This window comes from Porites lutea, chromosome 4, assembly GCF_958299795.1.
Source record: "Porites lutea chromosome 4, jaPorLute2.1, whole genome shotgun sequence".
Taxonomy (NCBI): domain Eukaryota; kingdom Metazoa; phylum Cnidaria; class Anthozoa; order Scleractinia; family Poritidae; genus Porites; species Porites lutea.
This window is the reverse complement of record NC_133204.1, coordinates 22,791,431-22,815,616: the sequence shown is the minus strand read 5'-3', so window position 1 is coordinate 22,815,616 and position 24,186 is coordinate 22,791,431. Positions and strand designations below refer to the sequence as shown.

The 24,186-nt window shown below is 37.8% G+C and overlaps 2 protein-coding genes across 2 annotated transcripts; both read right to left on the bottom strand.

Moving 5' to 3' along the window:
- Positions 1-3,426: 3,426 nt before the first annotated feature.
- On the bottom strand, positions 3,427-7,444 carry LOC140932945 (uncharacterized). Its single transcript, XM_073382450.1, has 4 exons — positions 7,291-7,444; positions 5,544-5,938; positions 4,691-4,817; positions 3,427-4,104 (listed from the first exon to the last, which is right to left on the bottom strand). Exons 1-4 carry the CDS (start codon positions 7,382-7,384, stop codon positions 3,857-3,859), a joined length of 864 nt encoding a protein of 287 aa, XP_073238551.1. The 5' UTR covers positions 7,385-7,444; the 3' UTR covers positions 3,427-3,856.
- A 1,650-nt stretch (positions 7,445-9,094) lies between these two features.
- LOC140932931 (uncharacterized) lies at positions 9,095-23,518 on the bottom strand. Its single transcript, XM_073382434.1, has 6 exons — positions 23,369-23,518; positions 20,171-20,559; positions 17,812-17,932; positions 15,199-15,587; positions 12,840-12,960; positions 9,095-10,372 (listed from the first exon to the last, which is right to left on the bottom strand). Exons 1-6 carry the CDS (start codon positions 23,478-23,480, stop codon positions 10,167-10,169), a joined length of 1,338 nt encoding a protein of 445 aa, XP_073238535.1. The 5' UTR covers positions 23,481-23,518; the 3' UTR covers positions 9,095-10,166.
- Between the last annotated feature and the right edge of the window lie 668 nt (positions 23,519-24,186).

The following is a 24,186-nucleotide window of genomic DNA, read 5'->3' as shown; positions in this document are numbered from 1 at the left end:
TGTGTTCAGTTTGCATTTTCTGCGGCACCCTTTATTTCTTGGTAAGGTGAACAAGTAAAGTAATCGCTCTGTTGTCTCAAGGCGTTTATATTCCCTCCTTGCACTTTTTCTTTTGTGAGAACAAGCCTGTTCCTTGACCAGCTTTTTTTTTCGTCCATTGGCAAATGAAGACCTCTTTTTCTATAACGATCATGGGATCCTATACGTCTGAAAATAATAGCAGCGGTCAATGAAGGCGCCGCGAAAGTACTGGACACATGTATACGACATTAATGAGCTCGCCTGACTTAGCTTCTGATGGCTCACCTCTTTTTGCGGAGCCAATGTTTCTCTTCAGATGAGCGTTGTGTAACACTTCAACTTACTACATGTTAACCTTTGATTGAGTTTCGTAAATTATGCTCTGCGTGGGGAATTTCCATTACTCCATAGACTCTTACAATATATTTTTACATACGCATTGTTTTGGCTACCTGGAGTTAATCTTTCTCTTAAAAACCTGCTTCCATGTATTTCGTTTTCTTGAAACAAACGTTTGTTGGAACCAAAGTTCTTATGCGATGATGTCCACCTACCTGCTAGGTCGTCAACAATGTGTCAGATTAGAAGGCGTATGCTCTAACTTCAAAACAGTTAAATCTGGCGTTCCTCAAGGTTCACTATTGGTGCCGTTTCGGTTCAACATATTCATTAATGACTTGAATTTCTGTGTTGCCAATGTCTCATTGCGGCTGTACGCTGATGACACGACTGCCTACCTGTCTGATGTATCTCCCACCATTCTAGAATTTTCCTTCAACAAAGATCTTCAGACTCTTTCGTTGTGGTTTGAGTCTAACCATTTAACAGTGAAGAGTACTAAGATTCAAGCATTATCTGTCGGACCCTGTGCCTATCATTATTCTTTATTTCTTAATAATGCTAGAATAGAATTTCTCCGATCTATTAAGATTCTCGGAGTTACTCTAGACAAGGACCTATCCTATAAAGAACACATATCAGATCAACTAAAGAAAGCCTGCGCAAAGGCCTCTGCATGATGCAATGATAAAACTTTACAAAGCATTTATATTACCTTATCTCGAATACTGTTCGTAGGCATTGGTACGGGTCAACGCAACCGTCTCGAAGATGGCAACTGTTATATTTTGAGAACATTTAATCGGGCAAAACAAGTCAATGTCATACGACGAGCTGCTCATTACGGCTAGCATGAAATCCTTATATTGTAGGCGCTCACACCAGGCGTTAATACTTCTTTTTAAATGCTTAAATGGTACGGGACCTACTTATATTGGAAGCCTTTTTAAATACAGGCGTACACCGTATAGGCTAAGAGGAGAGGGCTTGAATTTGGAATTACCTAACTTTAATCTTAAATTTAAGAAGAATTCTTTCACTTATTCATTAACTAAATTATGGAACAGTGTGCCTTCTCAAGTGCGTCTTTCAAGTGATGCTAGTGACTTCAAAAGTAAATTGCACGACTGCAGCTTTTTAGAACGTGTCTTACAGTGCACGATTGTAGCTTTTAACTGCTTTTAGAACGAGTATTATAGTTTTCCTAGTCACGTTTTTAGTATGTGGCTTTTTAGTCGGTTTTAGCTTTTTATATTTTATGTTTTTATTACCAAGTTTTTTATATGTATATATTTATTGATCATGAGTTGTTTTTAAAATTGAATAATATTATATAGCTGTAATTACTATAGATTTTATTTATACACGTTCGTATTTTGAACGAGTTTTTTTAGCTCTTTGACGTAACGTGTTAAAATAAATGATTGATTGATTAATGAATGTTCCGTTAACCATTATAATTTTTTTGCAAAGGTAGCAACACTTTTCCTTAAATGAAAACGCATTTCCCTCTCATCAAATTCATAGGCATTGGAGCTTGACCTGCTCAAAAACGCTGCATTGTTGTGCATCGTAAAGGATTAGTTAAACTATCCTCCCCTCCTCTCCAATTCACTTTTAACAAGAGGAAAACGAAAAGCTTCAAAAAAGTAAAACTTGTATATTTGAGGATGTCAGTACGTTAACGAAAATAAATGTATAGGTAGCCGTAAGAGCCAAAGCATTAATCTTGCTGGGTTTTTGAAAACGTACCGAACGAAAACTGCAGTCTTTTGACTGAGTAAAAGACCAAAAGCCGAAGGCAAAATGAGCCCGAAAATCCCCTAGAAAAGAACAAAGAAAGGAAAAATAGAAAGAGCGAAGAGAAAGAGAAAAAAAAAAGTAATGGCTGCACTCTTAGTTTCTATGTTGACTTCTTTGGAGATAGTTTTTGAAAGAAAAAACTGTTGGAGGGGAGAGCTCTATTTTGGCTGTAACTTTCTTTAAAAATCCAACTAGATAAATACTTTTCTTACTCTTGCGGCTAACAGAAATCTCATGAAAAAAAGAATATATACATTTATTACATCCACTTTGAAATCACTGGCTATCTGTGCAATCTGATTGGCTCTCAGCAGTGTGATTTATTCCTAAATCGCACCATTTTTTGCTCTAAATCGCATCTGTTCCAAATCGCGTCATTCATGTTCTAAATCGCATCATTTCTGTTTTAAATCGCACTATTTTTGTTGTATATATCGCATCATTTCTGTTTCGAATACAAAATGAGATGTAAAAGCCTTTTTGTTTCGGCTGTTTAACAAACCGGCTACGCGATCAATAAAATATTAGTACTGACTAAATTCTGCGATTTCAAAATGGATGTAATAAAGTGGTAATTGAACTTCGTGTCGTGCAATTTTGGTCTGAAATCATACTTGTGATTTCAAATCGAACTCGTGCTGCGCGCTCGTTCGATTTTGAAATCACGCGTATGATTTCAGACCAAATTGCACTCCACTTAGTTCAATTACCATTATATATTTAAAGCCAATGATTAAGTAACGGCCATCATTTTTCAGATTTAAAGCGTTACGACTAAATTTGTTGTAGTTTTCTGTAAGCCTCCTGTTATTTTGGGGTTCCTAGAGTGGAGCATGGGCTTTCTGTGCAAAAGCCAACCGTGTTTAATATTTATCCTTTTGAAAAAAGAAACGCTTCGTTTTTATCACCGAAAACTAGGTAGCAGTTATTCTTTCTTCTTTCACTTTTCCATAAAAGTAACAAACACATTTTGTGCATTTTTTGTTTTAACGTATATTTCACATAACGTGGGTTGCCTGTGTTTAAAGCTCAAAATGTTTAACGCTTAATTTTGACGTCTTCTACCGATCGGAATTTGGCGGATTTTTAGTATGTTGCTAGATAGGCCACCCTTACTTAAATGACGTTGAAAACAATTCTGTTGCAATTAGTTTGATGTTGAGCCTCGAAAATGCCTAGATTGACTGGACTATCGTCGTAGTTGCTTATTAAGCTCCCTATTTTCTTGCCTCTGCTCCTTTTCCTTTTCTTTCTCAGTTACTCGGACTTCTCTTTTGAATCTCCCTTGCCTTTCTCTCAGCTTTGTCTTTTTTAGTTTCTCCGTCTTCTCTTTCTCCCGCAATTAAAGTAGTTTTCCGTACTTTTATCAGTACTCTATTCTTTGTATAGCTTTTCAATCTTCATTAACATGCAATTAACTCTAAAGGTAGAAATTAATTAAATAAAACCGATGTCAAGTTTGAGACAAGATGTGCGAGCAAGAAATTGCTGATTCAGCTGATTCAGTTCAGAAAAATAAACCATTGGCATATAAAAACATCAGCAGTCCATCTCCCATCTAATCAAAACTAGTTAATTAGATGGTTTATATTAACAGTTGGCATATTCAAATATCAAAAACCGAATATCTTCCAAAGCAAAGTCAAGTTGAACACTAAGGCTTGAGATTTAAACTGAAAGCTGCGCCGACGTCCTACACTTCATTGATCAGCGGCTGCATCGGAACCTTGGTTTTGATCGAAGTAGCCTCTTCATAGGAAGGAGGCTTGGAAGGATTCACTTGGCCAGCGGTTACCTTTTTCTTCTTGCAGTAGTAAAAGGAGGCGATAACGATTAGGAAAAATACAAGTGCAAAAACTGCCATAGCAATCAGAACCTTGGAAAAAGTCGGGAACGCCTGGAATCTTTTATGAAATGGGCGTTCATGATCATCTGACTTACCTGTATGAAGCGGGAAAGAAAAAAGGTATCAAATTAAAAAGAAATTTTAGCAATTTACAATGTCCTGTTTTCTTCTGACTGAGCTCAGTGATGGTGGAGTATTTTTGATGTTTTTGTATTATGTTGGCAACACCTGCGCCCCGCATAAGCGGATGGCACAAACGCCAAAGGCATTGTCAGCCATAAAGGCGAATTTCACATGAAGGCTATGTACCAAATAGTCTTTGCGCCGGCACGAAAACCATACCGCCGGGATATGGCTTCTGTTCACACAAGAAAACGGTGATCAGCTCAGCGCGATTTCTGTAACGAAGCGAAGATGTGCTGCGTCGATTTCGAAAGTGAAAACTACCATAGTTGATAGGTGTTTATACTAGGGTTTTCGTGCCGGCATATACTGAGCCATTTTCACAATGCTTTTTTGAAATGATCCGTGTTCGGTCAACCATGTTGCGCCAAGCTGTGCGGCTGAATACAGGCGTTCAGAAGCCGCGTTAAAATTCCAGTTGTGAGCACTAATTACCTGTGCTGTTATAGTTTTGAAGATGCTCATGATCATTAGTACATCTAGTTACATCATACTTACCATCAAAGGGACGAAAACGGCAAACTGCAATGGTTAACATGGGATCGTCTGGCGTTTTTCCCGCAAAGATCGTTGTACTGTATGTTTTCTCTGTTGTGAGGTTACTCCATATAGCGTGTAAGTCAACCTGATCGTGATAACAGTGGAATAAAAACTTAACAGAAAAGTAAAGAGAAGAAAGAAAGCGATCATGAGCATAAATTGTCAGCCTGATATATTCTTTTCCAGCTTCTTCCCTCTTCGCAGTACACCTTCCTTTGATTCACTGTCAAAGTTACGTGAATCGCTTTTGACTCTTATTAGCAGACCTTATAACCATTGTATCAGCCTTGCGTTTGCAGTGTTATAACTTTGTAATTAGAAAATTCAAGATTTGCTGTATTAAAGAACAAAGCAGCTTTTTTTCTGGGTCATACATATCTAGCCGGATTTTTAAAAACGTTACCGTCAAACACTGAGTTTTTTTCAGCCAAAAGCTTTCAAAGTAGCCATTATAAAAGCTAATTAAGTGTACAACCATTGCTCTTTTTTCTTCTCTTCCCCTCTTTCTCCTCGCTCTATTATTTTTTCCCTTTCCTTTTCCTTCGTTGGTGTGATTTTCGAGCTTCCCGGGCTCAAAAAAAACGGCCTTTTGACCCTTTTCACTCAAATGACTGCAAATTTCGATTATGTAAGAGGAGGTTTGGGGGAGAGTAGAAATAGTGACCGTTGGGGTGGGCATCAGGGCTAAAGAAGTTATGTTCGCGGGGAGTGGAGAAGGGGTCTACATAACGTTTTCACGACCAAATATTCCGCACACCCGACGAAAGTTTCTAACGCACAGGAAACCGACCTTATACTCAATCATGCTTACCTTGAAATAGATGGCGCGATTTTCTTTCTTTAGGGAGACCTGTAAAAACACATCAGCTCCCTCAAAACCTTCCACTTTCAGCGGGAACCCAGGAACCTTAAACTTTTCGCCATCAAGGAAGGAGTGCGACCATGTCAGGTTGTCTCGAACAGACAAACTGATATAAGCCGAAATGTACCCACTTGGCCAATCTGAATCATCCACTTGGGTAATTTTCATGGTCAACTTGATATCCACGTGGCTGAAGAGAGCTGAGCACGTGATTTGCCCACAGAAGTAGTCGTTAGGAACTGAACAATTCATGCCGGGAAGTTTAGTATTCAATTGCAGTGGACACTTCTCGTTAGAAATGTCCGGAGAGGTATCGTTGGCCTGGTCACCACCATGTCTAACACCTGTTAAGTTATAAGGAAAACAAAGATAAAAACTATTATTTTAGGTAAAACCTGGTCATAGTCAGAATGTAAGTTATAAGTAAGTGCAAGAGAGAATAGTAATAAATACTTTTAACGTGAAACTTCACTCAACTAAAGACTATAATTAACAGGAAGCTCAGAATAAGACTGAGTGGAGTCTAATTAGGTCTGTGTTTCCGACCGCGTCCCCAGGGCGTTTTTCCCACGAGGTTGTTGTGATCCGGAAAAAGGGCCCGTAAAGATTCCTGAAATCTGGTTATTTTTATCTCTAAACTAATCTCGGAAAATTTTAACACTTGAAAAAACTTTTTGTGATATTCCTTTCAATTTCGAGCATTGTAGCGTTTTTGTTGTTTGCAAGATAGAAGAAAAAAATGGAAAAAAGCTTATTGTGAACAAACTAATGGCAACTGTTCTTTACTATAATTAAAAACGTTGATATGTGACCTGAATTGCTAACTACATTCACTTGTATAGCTTGACTATTGAATGATCATCACATGCCCGTTTAAGCCTACATTGTACAACTATAAATTAACACTGATAAACAGTAACCCAGGCCGGACCAATTAGGAGAGATCTTACAAGCAGCTCATACACTAGCCCCCCGCCCCCCCCGGCCAATGTCGGACTCCATTTTAAATTGTTAATTCACCTCCATTTATCAGTCTTTGTTGTTTTAATGGCTTTAGAATTTTTTTCTGCATAAGTACACAGCGACGAAAGCAAAGAAATAGGGTCATCGATTCAATCCATTGGATGGACGGACTTGCTTATGGAGGAATGATCCCAAAAACTCGATTCTATAGCACATTCTGCTACGAACGATTACGGAGGAAACAGGAAATTATGAAGATGAAGGAAGTCGAATCTAAAATGAATGTGCTTGCGTCTACATTTTCTTTCTCAGTCAAACAATTTTTTAATGCCAAAGTAGAGAATTGTAGCTTACAAACTAAAATATATGTTAACGAGATTATGAATAGCTAGATTGTTGAGCAAAAACGTGTCGTCTTTAAAAATTCGGCTTATCTGTATGACATGTCATTACTCACGGATGCATATCTTTTGACACATCGGAGCCAACAGAGAAGCAATACAAAGAAAAGTATATGTACTGTCGACCGAAACGAACTGAAGATAATTCAAAATCTTATTTCGCAATGAAGAAACAATCAGTACCAAAAGAAAGAAATGTTAGCGAGATATAATTCAAATGAACCATCGATTCTACCGCCATACGGAAGACCATGGCGTATAACTACTCAAATAAGTCAGACAGCTGTTTATATTTATAATTTCATCTTGCGTTTTTTCAAGATATTTCTCACCTGATACTCCCGAAAGAAGAACAAAAACGGACAGGATCGGGGCAACAAAAGTCTTCATCTTTCGTGTTTTTCGTTGATACACTATAAATAACATTCCCTGTACGTGAATACATTAGGTGTATTATGATGTCGTCATTGACCCATCAGGTCACGCAAACTGATCACACATTCAGTCAAAACGGAACAAAAAGAAATCTTTGTTTCCGATCGAGAGAACTCAAGCTGTGCTAGATAAGCAAACGTAAACTTTATTGTGTTTTCTGACGAATTAAGGAACGGGAAAGAACTGGGTTCTTTCAAAATTTGTGGGTGTGGAAATGCGGGCTAGATGAAGCTCCCTACGACAACCTCCATTTTCACTGACAACTGTTTTTATTACAGATTTAGAATCACATTTACGTTTTTCCTTTACTTGCTGTTTAGAGACCAATATGACTACATAAAAGTAAGTAGTTAAATCTCTACTTCATCGATAAGAATTATTTTGTACAGTTTTTATCTTTTTATCTCCTAATATGAGAAGCCGTGAACTTGAATCTGGTGTTTGCCGTACACGTGATTTCAAATCTTTTGCGGTGTGCACCGCGCCCAGAGTTTTGGGTGTCCCACTACTGTATGTACTGTTTTATATTTATTTATTTATTTATAGCGGAGCTCTCGCGCGCGCGAAGCATGCGCGCAGCGGAGCACCATGGGTAAGAAATTTGGTAAACTATCCATCCGAGAAAATTTGGTTATGACGTAGCGTAGGCCCGCCCACCCGTATACACACTTCATAAAACCCGATGTCAAATGTCACAATAGATTTTGCACAACTTGATTAGCCTTTCAGTTATGTAAGCCATCGGTATGAGTACTATTAGATTGACAGCTGTCAAAATCAGACATCCGCTGGCAATTAACACATGACCATCTCGCGGGCTCAGATGAAAGACCAGTCGTTTTGCCCCTACATATACGCCGATATAATATGTCACACTTACCAATTCAACATAAAAACGAAACTACGACGGGCAAGGCTGTCAGTTGGCTGACAGTCGTTTAAAGTTATACTGGCAAGCCAAATTAAGGTCACTTGACAGCTGTCAAAATGGGACATGTGCAGACCACTATCAGAAAACAAATAACGTGGGCTCAGGTTCTCTCAGGTACACGATCTGGCATTTTCCACTACACGCCGGACGGATATGTCTTATGGACACTCGTAGTCTGTTAATTCGAATATTCGCCATTCTAATGAAAGTTAATTGACAGCTGTCAAACTAGAGTATACGCTGACCATCATCACCTGAGTGTATCGCGGGCTCATGTTTCTATCCATTGAGGTCACGTAGTGTTTAAAGTTTTGCGCTGATATTTTATTTGATCACGGGCTCAATTCGAAGCCCCATAGCTTAGAAAATCTATCCATCCTAGAAAATTCGGCAATCACGTGACTGTACACCGACCACCCGACCTTCCGTCCCTCCGCACCACAGGCATACCAATGTTTAATCTTACACTTTCTAGCTAGTTTGGTACATCAATGTTATGATTAATTGACAGCTGTCAAAATAGTGTTTCTGCTGACCAGTACGCCTGACCGTATCGCGGGCTCAGGTATCGACCTACCGCCGGTTCGAGTGTTTTTTTTGAAAGTATCCGCTGACAAGTTGCTACTTTACAAATGACCGCAGGCTCAAGTTCTTTGCCTCAAAAGTCACATGAATGTGAACTGATCTCTGGATTTACAAGTTTATTGTCTGATTTAAATTATGAATTTATTAACGGGAGCTTCGCTTTTAGCCCTGGCTAAATCTATATATTAGGCTTGAACGGTAAAACTCTATGCGCATTTGTCTCAGTTGTGCCCAAAACAGTTCTGCCACAATCGGCCGTTGCCTTCCCTCCCTCAACTCGCGCGCCCAGTTTCCCCTGATTTCTCTGGCAATTTAAAGCTTAAATACTGCAGCTACAGAGGTGATCTTTTACATAAGCTCATTCAAGTGCTGCTAAAGACACCCATAATTATTGAACCGACTTTTAATGCGATATCTTTGTATAGGTAAGTCGAGAGGGCGTTTGTGAAAGCAAAGTGGGAGGTTCTCCGCCGGGGTAGAGTGAATGAAATGTGCTCCAACAGTGCGGAGTTAATGAGAGTCTCTCAGACGGACAAGACGATTTATTGAAAGTTACTTGTACTCTTTAACTAAGAGTTCAATTATAAACCCTTATTCCGTTTGCTCTACAGTTCTCGTTCCCTGCCTTACATTTTTTCGCCTCTGTACTTTTTCCTTTTCTTGCTCATTTTCTCGGACTTCTCTCTTGCTTGTCCCTTGTCTTTCTCTAGGCTTTGTCTTTCTTAGTTTCTCCGTCTTCTCTTTCTCTCGCAATTAAAGATTTTCCCTACTTTAATACTCTATCCTTTGTATAGGTTTTCAATCTTTATTAACATGCAATTAACTCTAAGGGTAGAAATTAATTGAAATACAGTCGACTCTCTCTTAACGGACACCTCCTATAAGACGGACACCTCTGTAAAACGGACACCTAGAGATGGTCCCTGCCTTTCTTTGCTCCCTTTATTTGACTCTCTATAAGACGGACATCTCTCTATGGCGGATAGCTGGTGCCGGTCCCAAAGGTGTCCGTCTTAGAGAGAGTTGACTGTAAAACCAATGTCAAGTTGGAGACAAGATGTGCGAGGTCTACGAGCAATTTTTCAGTTTAGAAAGATAAACACCAGCAGTCCATCTCCCGTCATAATAAAAACTAGTTAATTAGATGGTTTATCTTAACAGCTGGCATATCCAAATATCTAAGAACGAATATCTCCCAAAGCAAAGTCAAGTTGAACACTAGGGCTTGAGATTTAAACTGAGAGCTGCGCCGACGTCCTACACTTCATTGATCAGTGGCTGCAATGGAACCGTGGTCTTGATCGAAGTAGCCTCTTCATAGGAAGGAGGCTTGGAAGGTTTCACTTGGCCAGCGGTTACCTTTTTCTTCTCGCACAAGCAGTAAAAGGTGGCGATAACAATTAGGAAAAATACCAGGGCAAAAACTGCCATAGTAGTCGGATCCTTGGAAAAATCTGACTTATCTGTATGAAGCGGAAAAGAAAAAAGGTATCAAAATTAAAAGAAAGTTTTAGCAATTTACAATGTCCTGTTTTCTTCTGACCGAGCTCAGCGATGGTAGACCATGGTGGAGTATTTTTAATGTTTTTGTATTTTGTCGGCAACACCTGCGCCCTGAATAAATGGATGGCACAAACGGTAAAGGCATTGTCAACCATAAAGGCGAATTTCACATGAAGGCTATGTACCAAATAGTCTTTGCGCCGGCACGAAAACCATACCGCCGGGATATGGCTTCTGTTCACACAAGAAAACGGTGATCAGCTCAGCGCGATTTCTGTAACGAAGCGAAGATGTGCTGCGTCGATTTCGAAAGTGAAAAGTCAAATACCAGATTATACTAGGTTTTCGTGCCGGCACGAAAAGATATCCGGTATAGTTTGATTATGGCCTAAAAATATCTGGCCTTATCATACGGCAATAAATAGAACCTGTTTTTAAAATTCATTCCGCGAGTGCCATGGCCGAGCGCGGGAAAATCAAACATACCACAAATCACTGACAAAGTAACGTGAATTCAATGCTGACGCTTTATACTGAGCCTTTCACGATGCTTCTTTGAAATGATCCGTGATCGTTCCATTTTGCGTCAAGTTGTGAAGCTGTATACAGTCGACTCTCTCTTAACGGACACCTCTGTAAAACGGACACCTAGAGTTGGTCCCTGCCTTTCTTAGCCCCCTCTATTTGACTTTCTATAAGACGGACATCTCTTTAAGACGGACAGCTAGTGCCGGTCCCAAAGGTGTCCGTCTTAGAGAGAGTTGACTGTACAGGCGCGCGTTCATAATTAGCTGCATTAAACTCCACTTGAAAGCACTAATTCATGACTAATTACCTGTGCTTTTATAGTTTTGAAGATTCTCATTGGTACATCTAGTTACATCATACAGTCGATTCCCGATAACTCGAACCTTCAAGGGAAATCGAAAAAAGTTCGAGTTATCGGAAGCTCGAAACAAATAGCCGGAAGTAAGGGAGAAACCAGTTTTTACTGTACAGTGAACATTTTAATCACATTTCACTGTAGAAATATCACTGAAGTAAAAATGGAACGATGCTTCTATACTATAAATCAGAACGTAACATAACAAAACAGAGCGTAAATGGAACATGCGGATTGCGTTTAACTGTTTTGAGGAGCAAAGCTGTTTCCGGTTAGATCAGTTGTGACAAACAACATTAACCTCCACTTGTAAGCTATATGCCTACAACATGTACTCGTCAATGGAAAATTCAAAATTCAATGTTTCGGACGCCAGTACATTGTTTTTTTTTCCCGACTTTATAAGCGCTCAAAACATGGTTCGAGTTATCAAGGGTAAATTTATTGCCTCCGCAGGGATTTCGACCAGAGGGCGAAATCACGATGAGACACTCTAGTAACTCGCGCGTATATTAAGGAAAGTACGTACAGTTGAAATATACAGTCAGTATGCCAGAAAAAATGTCGATTTGCTTGAACAGAAGCCGCAATTACGAAATGGTTAGGATGACGTTAAGACAGGAAATCCCGAAGGGACCGCTTAGGTAGATTTTGAGACATTTATTGTGCAGTCAAATACTTCTATACTCTTTTGCGCGGTGACGTGTTATCAGTGACAGTCTGTGGGGCAGTTGTTTTGAAAGTTGTGGACCAAAAGACACTCGTTAAGCGCAGATGAAGTTATAAGGTGCTTATAACTGTGTATATATAAACACTTGCAGAATATGTCAGACACGAGTTCACAAATCAGGCTTTGATTGGAAACCTTGCCAGACACTCTTTTTCTCTCTTTGACCGGATTAAGACTCAGCCCCAAACAAGCCGGAGACGAGTGAACAACTCCTAGCTTACCACTAGCAGAACGATGGACGATTACAGAAATTCGCCAACAATCAAATTCTGTGCTGACTTATTCCCTGCTCACAAATGTCCTTCCGTTAGAATGCGCGAGCGTAGTTGATCGAACGTCGTTTTAATTTCTAAGGCTTACTTTGGCCATTCCCATAAAATGTTTCGTTTCCCATCGCCCGACCGACCCATTTTTTGGGAAAAGTAAAAAAAAAAAAAAATTCCAGAATCACTTGTAAAGAAGCAAGTACTTTAATTTACAAGCACACGATCTTGCCTTATTAACACCAATTGTCTTAAATTATCATCGATACTTCGCTTTTGTAGCCTATCTAGACATTTGATAGTCCTGTTAATATGCATCTTTTACCATCTGATTATATCTTGCAGACTAAACGTGAGATTCAATATGCAATCATGAGTTCATTCTTTTTTGTTTTTTTTGCCCGACCGACCAACCCACCTTCACGAGAGGGACCGAGGGTAAAACTACAGTAAATGTATGAAGGAAATCCAGGGGAAATCGATTTTGGTTCGAGTTAGCGCGAGGTTCGAGTTAGCAAGGATTCGAGTTATCGGGAGTCGACTGTACTTACCACCAAAGGGACCAAAACGGCAAACTACCGTGGTTGGAATGGCATCGTCTGGCTTTTTTCCCGCAAAGATGGTTGTGCTGTATGTTTCCTCTGTTGTGGGGTTACTAGCGTGCAAGTCAACCTGATCAAAATAACAGTGGAATAAAAACTTAACAGAAAAGTAAAGAGAGAAAGAAACGGATCACTCATGATCATAAGTTGTCAGCCTGATAAATTAATTTCCAGCTTCTTCCCTCTTCGCAATACACATTCCTTTGATTCACTGACAAAGTTAAGGGGCACCCAACGAGAATATAGTTCAAAACCACTTAAACATAGCATTGTTGAACGTATTTTAGTATTTAAACGGTAGATATAGGCATATTTTTATCCCCTAAAAATTTTTCACCTGTTCAGATTTCCTAGCCGAAAGTCTAGTAATCCAATTCAATTCAATTCTTTATTTCACACTATATAAGATATTTACATAAGTGTACGTAGGTAGGAAAATAAACTACTGACAAATAATAATTAACTAAAAGACATTACTTTCATTTGTGTACAGTGTCCAAAGTTGCAAGAGCTTTCTTGTTGGACACCGTAATGTTCAAATAATCGGCGGCAGTAAAGAGAGGAATAAAATCTCAGAAAATATCAGTGATAGAACATATAAGCAAGGTCAGATTTGGTTGGTTAGGAGATAGGACTTCCATTCTTTCTTAAACTTATGATATGGCAGACACTTGAGACCAGGCGTTACAGTCTCCCAAATTTTTGGGGCGGAGAATTTAAAGGACGTCTTACCTAAGTTGGTGGATACTCTTGGTCTAAAATAATTCAGATTACTGACAAATCTTGTATTATGATTGTGAATACGCGATGCTGGGGTCAGGACATCAAGGAAAATATCTGGAATGTTATCAGTTTCATTTCTCATTCTTTGTATATATAGCGACATATTTTTAATTTATACTATTATCTAATTTAAGGATTGTTAGGAGTTTGAAATAGGGAGCAGCACTCTCTCTAGGATGTACAAAGAAGATGGTGCGGAGACATTTGTTATGCTTAATACGAAGACAATCTAATCTGGTTTTGCTGGCACATCCCCAAGCAAAATTACCATAACTCAAATAGGGCCTATATTAAAGCATAATAAATTTGTTTCAGTACATTCAGATCTATGTAATATCTTAGTTTTGAAAGGATTCCTAAATTTTTAGCTAATTTATTATTAACAAGTTGTATCTGAGGTTGCCAATTAAGATGTTTATCTATATAAACTCCCAAGTACTTTATGTAATCTTTCTGTTCAATACCAGTGATATTTATCTTTGGGTGGCACCTAGATGATGAGACTAACATGTAATTGGTCTTTGCAGTGTTAATAGATAACTTTAATTATTTAGAGCACAGTTATTATAAATTTGTTTAAGCTCTCTATTCATTATGGATTCAAGCTGTTTTAAGTTGTCGCTAGAGTAAAATAGATTGGTGACATCAGCAAAGCTCCGAACCGAAAGTTTGTCGACACAGTTTGGTAAGTCGTTCACATAGAGGAAAAATAAAAGAGGACCTAAAGTCGAGCCTCCGAAATGATAGGGATCAAAACTTACGTTTTCGAAAATTTCAGCCAGAAACAAGGCTCCCGAAAATTCTAGGCGACCTTTTCAGGATAAAAATCCGTTAAAAATGGCAATTATACCACGTTTTAGATGTTCCAAAATCCTAGGAGAGGCAGGCAAGCAAGAAATTTTACAACAAATGTTACGAAAATTCTAGATCTCAAATCGTCTTCCGAACAGATATTTTCCGAAAATTGACGTTGGGTGCCCCTAAAGGTTACGTGAATCGCTTTAATTTTGATTCTCATTAGTAGACCTTATAACCATTGTATCAGCCCTGTGTTTGCAGTGTCGTAACTTTGTAATTAGGAGATTCAAGATTTGCTGTATTAAACAACAAAGCAGCACTTTTTCTGGGACATACATATTTTTAAAAACGTTACCGTCAAACAGTTTTTTTCGGCCAAAAGCTATTTCAAAGTAGCCATTATAAAAACTAATTAAGTATGCAACCATTGCTGTTTTCTCTTCTCTTCCTTTCTTTCTCCTCGCTCTTTCCTTGGTTAGTGTGATTTTCGCTCAAAAAACGGCCTTTTTGACCCCTTTTCTCTCAAATGACTGGAAATTTCGATTGAAGAAGAGGATTGGGAAAGAGTAGAAATAGCGACCGTTGGGGTGGGCATCAGGGCTAAAGAAGTTATGTTCGGCGGGGTGGGGAAGGGGTCTACATAACGTTTTCGAGACCAAATATCCCGCGCACCGGACGAAAAGTTTCTAACGCGCAGGAAACCGACCTTCTACTCAATCATGCTTACCTTGAAATAGATGGTGCGCTTTTCTTTCTTTAGGGAGACCTGTAAAAACACATCAGCTCCTTCAAACCCTTCCACTTTCAACGGGAACCCAGGAACCTTAAACTTTTCGCCATCCGAGAATGAGTGCGACCATGTCAGTCTGTCAGGAAAAGACAAACTAATATAAGCCGAAATGCGCCTACTTGGCCAATCATCCACTTGGGTAATTTTCATGGTCAACTTGATATCCACGTGGCTGAAGAGAGCTGAGCACGTGATTTGCCCACAGAAGTAGTCGTTAGGAACTGAACAATTCATGCCGGGAAGTTTAGTATTTAATTGCAGTGGACACTTCTCGTTAGAAATGTCCGGAGAGGTATCGTTGGCCTGGTCACCACCATGTTTAACACCTGTTAAGTTAAAAGGAAAGCAATGATGAAAACTATTATTTTAGGTAAAACCTTGTTATAGTGAGAATGTAAGTTATAAGTAAGTACAAGAGAGAATACCAATAAATACTTGTTTTAACGTGAAACTTCACTCAACTAAAGGCTATAATTAACAGGAAGCCTACAACTGAAAAATAAATAATGAGAGAAGAGGACTGGGTGGAGTATAATTTGGTCTGTGATCCGAAAAACCGGGCCTGTAAATATTCCTGAAATCTGGTTATTTTTATTTCTAAACTAATCTTGGAAAATTTTAACACTTCAAAAAAATTTGTTTAGATATTCCTTTCAATTTTGAGCATTGTAGCTTTTTTATTTTTTGCAAGATAGAAAGAAAACAAATGGAAAAAAAGGCTTATTGTGAACAAACTAATGGCAACTGTTCTTTAACGTTGATGGTCCATTCCACATGAGAAAAGAAAAAATGACCATTTTTGAAATAAACTACTCTAGGATTTTAAGTGCATAGCCAAAATGCATAAGGACTGAAGTTTCAAAAATCATCATGACATAAGTGCAGATCCATTATTCGATACTGAGGGGGGGAGGGGGGGGGTACCCAAACTAAGCGGCTACTAAAAGACTCATATTCCGGTAATAATGAATGCAATAATCTTTTAACCATAATTCAAACAACTGAGTTCAATGAAGATCAAATGTAACATGAAATGTTTAGTTTAACCATATCTATCCATTAAAAACCACAGTATTTTCAACTTACATTTTTCAGAGAAATCATTAACTGCCGAAACTATTGACATGGACGTTACGTAACGTCCATGAAATTTAACGGAATTTTTTTCTCTCACATACAAAAAATAACAAAGATGCTTTTTTATTTGACCAAGTAACATAGATCTGTGACAACAAAACTATTCAGTTCCAAAAGGACAAAAAAAAATTTGATGTTAAATTTCTCATACTTCATGGATGTTACTTTCATGGACGTTACATCATACTAACGTCAAAAAGGTGAAAACCTAAAGGAAAGATCACGCCTATTTCAAAACTAATGGCCAGTTTTCTAATGTTTGTGGGAAAGAAAGAAGGTACAGGGAATTTACATTTGTGACATCACTGATTTCTTTATGTTCTTACACACTGTAACGTCCATGATCCAGGATGTAACATCCATGACAGTGTTTTGTCATCAAACAAAGAAGGCACACATTACAAAAGAAATATTTTCCACTTCGTTATTGTAGTATCACTATTTACCTAAAAAATAATATCATTTGGTTTTAGTCATGCTTGCAGAACTCACAGGAATTTAATGTTTAACATTTAATGCACTTAAGAATGTGGTTTCTTGACATCCATGACAGCTGAATTTATTTAAATATAAATTTTTGCATAATAGTAAATTTGATGAGTTTTCACTTAAGGTGAAACTAGCACCTATCTGTCATAAACAAAGTGAAAGGGAAGGGCTGGTTGTTATTATGTATCTGTTCTAATGATTTTTCTCTAACCACACTCATGCAAATGTAACGTCCATGATCGTGGATGACCTTGATACACCTAATTGCAATAACGTTGTCTTAGAAAAGAAAAATGACAAAACGAAAAAGCCAAATAGGAATTAAATAGGCTAATAAAGCCACATTCTCATGGCAGATTCATTTGCAGCTCTTGCATTTCCGCGCTGGAATTTTCAGTTTTATTTTCTCTCAGCTTTAAAACAATAGCAAATTCCAACAGGCAAATAGGATGCTGCAAATAGATTCATTAGGCTTTTGAGCCTAATTAATTCCTATTTGGCTTTTTTCTTTTTTTTTCATTTTTCTATGACAACGTTTTTGCAATTGGGTGTATGTGACCAGAATTGCTAACTAGAGTCACTTTTATAGCTTGACTATTGAATGATCATCACATGCCCGTTTTAGCCTACATTGTAGAACCATAAATTAACACTGATAAACAGTAACCCAGGCCGGACAAATCAGGAGAGACCTTACGAGCAGCTCCTACACTACCCCCAAGAATTGTTTTCTACAGTTTTTATCTTTTCATCTCCCAATATGGGAAACCGTGAACGACCGACCGATCCACCTTCACGAGAGGGACCGAGGGTAAAACTACAGTAAATGTATGAAGGAAATCCAGGGGAAATCGATTTTGGTTCGAGTTAGCGCAAGGTTCGAGTTAGCAAGGATTCGAGTTATCGGGAGTCGACTGTACTTACCACCAAAGGGACTAAAACGGCAAACTACCATGGTTGGAATGGCATCGTCTGGCGTTTTTCCCGCAAAGATGGTTGTGCTGTATGTTTCCTCTGTTGTGGGGTTACTAGCGTGCAAGTCAACCTGATCAAAATGACAGTGGAATAAAAACTTAACAGAAAAGTAAAGAGAGAAAGAAACGGATCACTCATGATCATAAGTTGTCAGCCTGATAAATTAATTTCCAGCTTCTTCCCTCTTCGCAATACACATTCCTTTGATTCACTGACAAAGTTAAGGGGCACCCAACGAGAATATAGTTCAAAACCACTTAAACATAGCATTGTTGAACGTATTTTAGTATTTAAACGGTAGATATAGGCATATTTTTATCCCCTAAAAATTTTTCACCTGTTCAGATTTCCTAGCCGAAAGTCTAGTAATCCAATTCAATTCAATTCTTTATTTCACACTATATAAGATATTTACATAAGTGTACGTAGGTAGGAAAATAAACTACTGACAAATAATAATTAACTAAAAGACATTAAGTTCATTTGTGTACAGTGTCCAAAGTTGCAAGAGCTTTCTTGTTGGACACCGTCATGTTCAAATAATCGGCAGCAGTAAAGAGAGGAATAAAATCTCAGAAAATATCAGTGATAGAACATATGAGCAAGGTCAGATTTGGTTGGTTAGGAGATAGGACTTCCATTCTTTCTTAAACTTATGATATGGCAGACACTTGAGACCAGGCGTTACAGTCTCCCAAATTTTTGGAGCGGAGAATTTAAAGGACGTCTTACCTAAGTTGGTGGATACTTTTGGTCTAAAATAATTCAGGTTACTGACAAATCTTGTATTATGATTGTGAATACGCGATGCTGGGGTCAGGACATCAAGGAAAATATCTGGAATGTTATCAGTTTCATTTCTCATTCTATGTATATATAGCGACATATTTTTAATTTATACTATTATCTAATTTAAGGATTGTTAGGAGTTTGAAATAGGGAGTGGCACTCTCTCTAGGATGTACAAAGAAGATGGTGCGGAGACATTTGTTATGCTTAATACGAAGACAATCTAATCTGGTTTTGCTGGCACATCCCCAAGCAAAATTACCATAACTCAAATAGGGCCTATATTAAAGCATAATAAATTTGTTTCAGTACATTCAGATCTATGTAATATCTTAGTTTTGAAAGGATTCCTAAATTTTTAGCTAATTTATTATTAACAAGTTGTATCTGAGGTTGCCAATTGAGATGTTTATCTATATAAACTCCCAAGTACTTTATGTAATCTTTCTGTTCAATACCAGTGATATTTATCTTTGGGTGGCACCTAGATGATGAGACTAACATGTAATTGGTCTTTGCAGTGTTAATAGATAACTTTAATTATTTAGAGCACAGTTGTTATAAATTTGTTTAAGCTCTCTATTCATTATGGATTCAAGCTGTTTTAAGTTGTCGCTAGAGTAAAATAAATTGGTGACATCAGCAAAGCTCCGAACCGAAAGTTTGTCGACACAGTTTGGTAAGTCGTTCACATAGAGGAAAAATAAAAGAGGACCTAAAGTCGAGCCTCCGAAATGATAGGGATCAAAACTTACGTTTTCGAAAATTTCAGCCAGAAACAAGGTTCCCGAAAATTCTAGGCGACCTTTTCAGGATAAAAATCCGTTAAAAATGGCAATTATACCACGTTTTAGATGTTCCAAAATCCTAGGAGAGGCAGGCAAGCAAGAAATTTTACAACAAATGTTACGAAAATTCTAGATCTCAAATCGTCTTCCGAACAGATATTTTCCGAAAATTGACGTTGGGTGCCCCTAAAGGTTACGTGAATCGCTTTAATTTTGATTCTCATTAGTAGACCTTATAACCATTGTATCAGCCCTGTGTTTGCAGTGTCGTAACTTTGTAATTAGGAGATTCAAGATTTGCTGTATTAAACAACAAAGCAGCACTTTTTCTGGGACATACATATTTTTAAAAACGTTACCGTCAAACAGTTTTTTTCGGCCAAAAGCTATTTCAAAGTAGCCATTATAAAAACTAATTAAGTATGCAACCATTGCTGTTTTCTCTTCTCTTCCTTTCTTTCTCCTCGCTCTTTCCTTGGTTAGTGTGATTTTCGCTCAAAAAACGGCCTTTTTGACCCCTTTTCTCTCAAATGACTGGAAATTTCGATTGAAGAAGAGGATTGGGAAAGAGTAGAAATAGCGACCGTTGGGGTGGGCATCAGGGCTAAAGAAGTTATGTTCGGCGGGGTGGGGAAGGGGTCTACATAACGTTTTCGAGACCAAATATCCCGCGCACCGGACGAAAAGTTTCTAACGCACAGGAAACCGACCTTATACTCAATCATGCTTACCTTGAAATAGATGGTACGATTTTCTTTCTTTAGGGAGACCTGTAAAAACACATCAGCTCCCTCAAAACCTTCCACTTTCAACGGGAACCCAGGAACCTTAAACGTTTCGCCATCCGAGAATGAGTGCGACCATGTCAGTCTGTCAGGAAAAGACAAACTAATATAAGCCGAAATGCGCCTACTTGGCCAATCATCCACTTGGGTAATTTTCATGGTCAACTTGATATCCACGTGGCTGAAGAGAGCTGAGCACGTGATTTGCCCACAGAAGTAGTCGTTAGGAACTGAACAATTCATGCCGGGAAGTTTAGTATTTAATTGCAGTGGACACTTCTCGTTAGAAATGTCCGGAGAGGTATCGTTGGCCTGGTCACCACCATGTTTAACACCTGTTAAGTTAAAAAGAAAGCAATGATGAAAACTATTATTTTAGGTAAAACCTTGTTATAGTGAGGATGTAAGTTATAAGTAGGTACAAGAGAGAATACCAATAAATACTTGTTTTAACGTGAAACTTCACTCAACTAAAGGCTATAATTAACAGGAAGCCTACAACTGAAAAATAAATAATGAGAGAAGAGGACTGGGTGGAGTATAATTTGGTCTGTGATCCGAAAAACCGGGCCTGTAAATATTCCTGAAATCTGGTTATTTTTATTTCTAAACTAATCTTGGAAAATTTTAACACTTCAAAAAAATTTGTTTAGATATTCCTTTAAATATTGAGCATTGTAGCTTTTTTATTTTTTGCAAGATAGAAAGAAAACAAATGGAAAAAAAGGCTTATTGTGAACAAACTAATAGCAACTGTTCTTTAACGTTGATGGTCCATTCCACATGAGAAAAGAAAAAATGACCATTTTTGAAATAAACTACTCTAGGATTTTAAGTGCATAGCCAAAATGCATAAGGACTGAAGTTTCAAAAATCATCATGACATAAGTGCAGATCCATTATTCGATACTGAGGGGGGGAGGGGGGGGTACCCAAACTAAGCGGCTACTAAAAGACTCATATTCCGGTAATAATGAATGCAATAATCTTTTAACCATAATTCAAACAACTGAGTTCAATGAAGATCAAATGTAACATGAAATGTTTAGTTTAACCATATCTATCCATTAAAAACCACAGTATTTTCAACTTACATTTTTCAGAGAAATCATTAACTGCCGAAACTATTGACATGGACGTTACGTAACGTCCATGAAATTTAACGGAATTTTTTTCTCTCACATACAAAAAATAACAAAGATGCTTTTTTATTTGACCAAGTAACATAGATCTGTGACAACAAAACTATTCAGTTCCAAAAGGACAAAAAAAAATTTGATGTTAAATTTCTCATACTTCATGGATGTTACTTTCATGGACGTTACATCATACTAACGTCAAAAAGGTGAAAACCTAAAGGAAAGATCACGCCTATTTCAAAACTAATGGCCAGTTTTCTAATGTTTGTGGGAAAGAAAGAAGGTACAGGGAATTTACATTTGTGACATCACTGATTTCTTTATGTTCTTACACACTGTAACGTCCATGATCCAGGATGTAACATCCATGACAGTGTTTTGTCATCAAACAAAGAAGGCACACATTACAAAAGAAATATTTTCCACTTCGTTATTGTAGTATCACTATTTACCTAAAAAATAATATCATTTGGTTTTAGTTATGCTTGCAGAACTCACAGGAATTTAATGTTTAACATTTAATGCACTTAAGAATGTGGTTTCTTGACATCCATGACAGCTGAATTTATTTAAATATAAATTTTTGCATAATAGTAAATTTGATGAGTTTTCACTTAAGGTGAAACTAGCACCTATCTGTCATAAACAAAGTGAAAGGGAAGGGCTGGTTGTTATTATGCATCTGTTCTAATGATTTTTCTCTAACCACACTCATGCAAATGTAACGTCCATGATCGTGGATGACCTTGATACACCTAATTGCAATAACGTTGTCTTAGAAAAGAAAAATGACAAAACGAAAAAGCCAAATAGGAATTAAATAGGCTAATAAAGCCACATTCTCATGGCAGATTCATTTGCAGCTCTTGCATTTCCGCGCTGGAATTTTCAGTTTTATTTTCTCCCGGCTTTAAAACAATAGCAAATTCCAACAGGCAAATAGGATGCTGCAAATAGATTCATTAGGCTTTTGAGCCTAATTAATTCCTATTTGGCATTTTTCTTTTTTTTTTCATTTTTCTATGACAACGTTTTTGCAATTGGGTGTATGTGACCAGAATTGCTAACTAGAGTCACTTTTATAGCTTGACTATTGAATGATCATCACATGCCCGTTTTAGCCTACATTGTAGAACCATAAATTAACACTGATAAACAGTAACCCAGGCCGGACAAATCAGGAGAGACCTTACGAGCAGCTCCTACACTACCACCACCAACACCCCCCCCCCCCCCCCCACCAGGCCTACATGGGTTCCAAAATAAGCACTAATAGCTACTAATGTCTGACTCCATTTTAAATTGTAAAATTCACCTCCATTTATCAGCCTTTGTTGTTTTAATGACTTTAGAATTTTTTTTTTCCGTCATAAGTACACAGCAACGCAAGCAAAGAAATAGGACGGCATCAGTTCAATCTATTGAATGGACGGACTTGCTTATGGAGGAATGATCCCAAAAACTCGATTCTCTGGCACATTCTGCTACAAACGATTACAGACGAAACAGGAACTTGTGAAGACGAAGGAAGTCGAATCTAAAATAAATGTGCTTTCGTATACATTTCAAGTTCTTTTTCAAACAATTTTTTAATGCCAAAGTAGAGAACTGGAGCGTACAAACTAAAATATTTGTTAACGAGATTATGAATAGCTACAGTAGGTTGTTTAGCAAAAACGTGTCGTCTTTAAAAATTCAGCTTACCTGTATGACATGTCAATACTCACGGACGCATATCTTTTGACACATCGGAGCCAACAGAGAAGCAAAACATAGAAAAGTATATGTACTGTCGACCGAAACGAACTGAAGATAATTCAAAATCTTATTTCGCAATGAAGAAACAATCAGTTCCAAAAGAAAGAAATGTTAGCGAGATATAATTCGAATGATTCAACTCGATTCTACCGCCATACGGAAGACCATAGCGCATAACCACTCAAAGAAGTCAGATAGTTGTTTATATTTATAATCTCATCTTGCGTTTTTTCAAGATATTTCTCACCTGATACTCCCGAAAGAAGAACAAAAACGGACAGGATCGGGGCAACAAAAGTCTTCATCTTTCTTTTTTTCCTTGATACACTATAAATACTATTCCCTGTATGTGAATACATTAGGTGTATTATGATGTCGTCATTGACCCATAAGGTCACGCAAACTGATCACACATTCAGTCAAAACAGAACAAAAAGAAATCTTTCCAGAGAACTCGAGCTGTGCTAGATAAACAAATATAAACTTTGTTGTGTTTTCTGACGAATTAAGGAACAGGAAAGAACTGGGTTTTTTTAAATTTGTGGGTGTGGAAATGCGGGCTAGATGAAGCTCTTTACGACAACCTCCATTTTCACTGACAACTCTTTTAAATACAGATTTAGAATCACATTTACGTTTTTCCTGTAATTGCTGTTTAGTGATCACTACGACTACATTAAAATAAGTAGTTAAATCTCTACTTCATCTATAAGAATTATTTTGTACAGTTTTTATCTTTTCATCTCCCAATATGGGAAACCGTGAACTTGAATCTGGTGTTTGCCGTACACGTGATTTCAAATCATTTGCGGTGTGCACCGCGTCCAGAGTTTTTGCATGATTTTCGGTTAACCAATTCAAGCCTTGTACATCGCGCTTCAGAGAAGTATGGCCTTTCTTTACTGTCAAACTCAGAAAACTTCGAACATCTGAAAAATTTAAGAAACGTTTAAAATGCGATGGCAGATCACAAAAAAGATCCAAGCTTCGATGGACTCAACTTTCAAAGAGCATGAGGGAAAGGCTGTCCTTATCCAAAAATAAAATCCCTAAAACGGCAACACA

Excerpts from the sequence above, each read along its gene's own strand:
- LOC140932945 (XM_073382450.1), bottom strand. The coding sequence starts at position 7,384 with ATGTTATTTATAGTGTATCAACGAAAAACACGAAAGATGAAGACTTTT. Across the intron at positions 5,939-7,290 it reads TCTTCTTTCGGGAGTATCAG|GTGTTAGACATGGTGGTGAC; the intron begins GTGAGAAATATC and ends ATAACTTAACAG. Across the intron at positions 4,105-4,690 it reads CCGTTTTCGTCCCTTTGATG|GTAAGTCAGATGATCATGAA; the intron begins GTAAGTATGATG and ends CGCTTCATACAG.
- LOC140932931 (XM_073382434.1), bottom strand. The coding sequence starts at position 23,480 with ATGTATTCACATACAGGGAATAGTATTTATAGTGTATCAAGGAAAAAA. Across the intron at positions 20,560-23,368 it reads TCTTCTTTCGGGAGTATCAG|GTGTTAAACATGGTGGTGAC; the intron begins GTGAGAAATATC and ends TTAACTTAACAG. Across the intron at positions 10,373-12,839 it reads CCGTTTTGGTCCCTTTGGTG|ATAAGTCAGATTTTTCCAAG; the intron begins GTAAGTACAGTC and ends CGCTTCATACAG.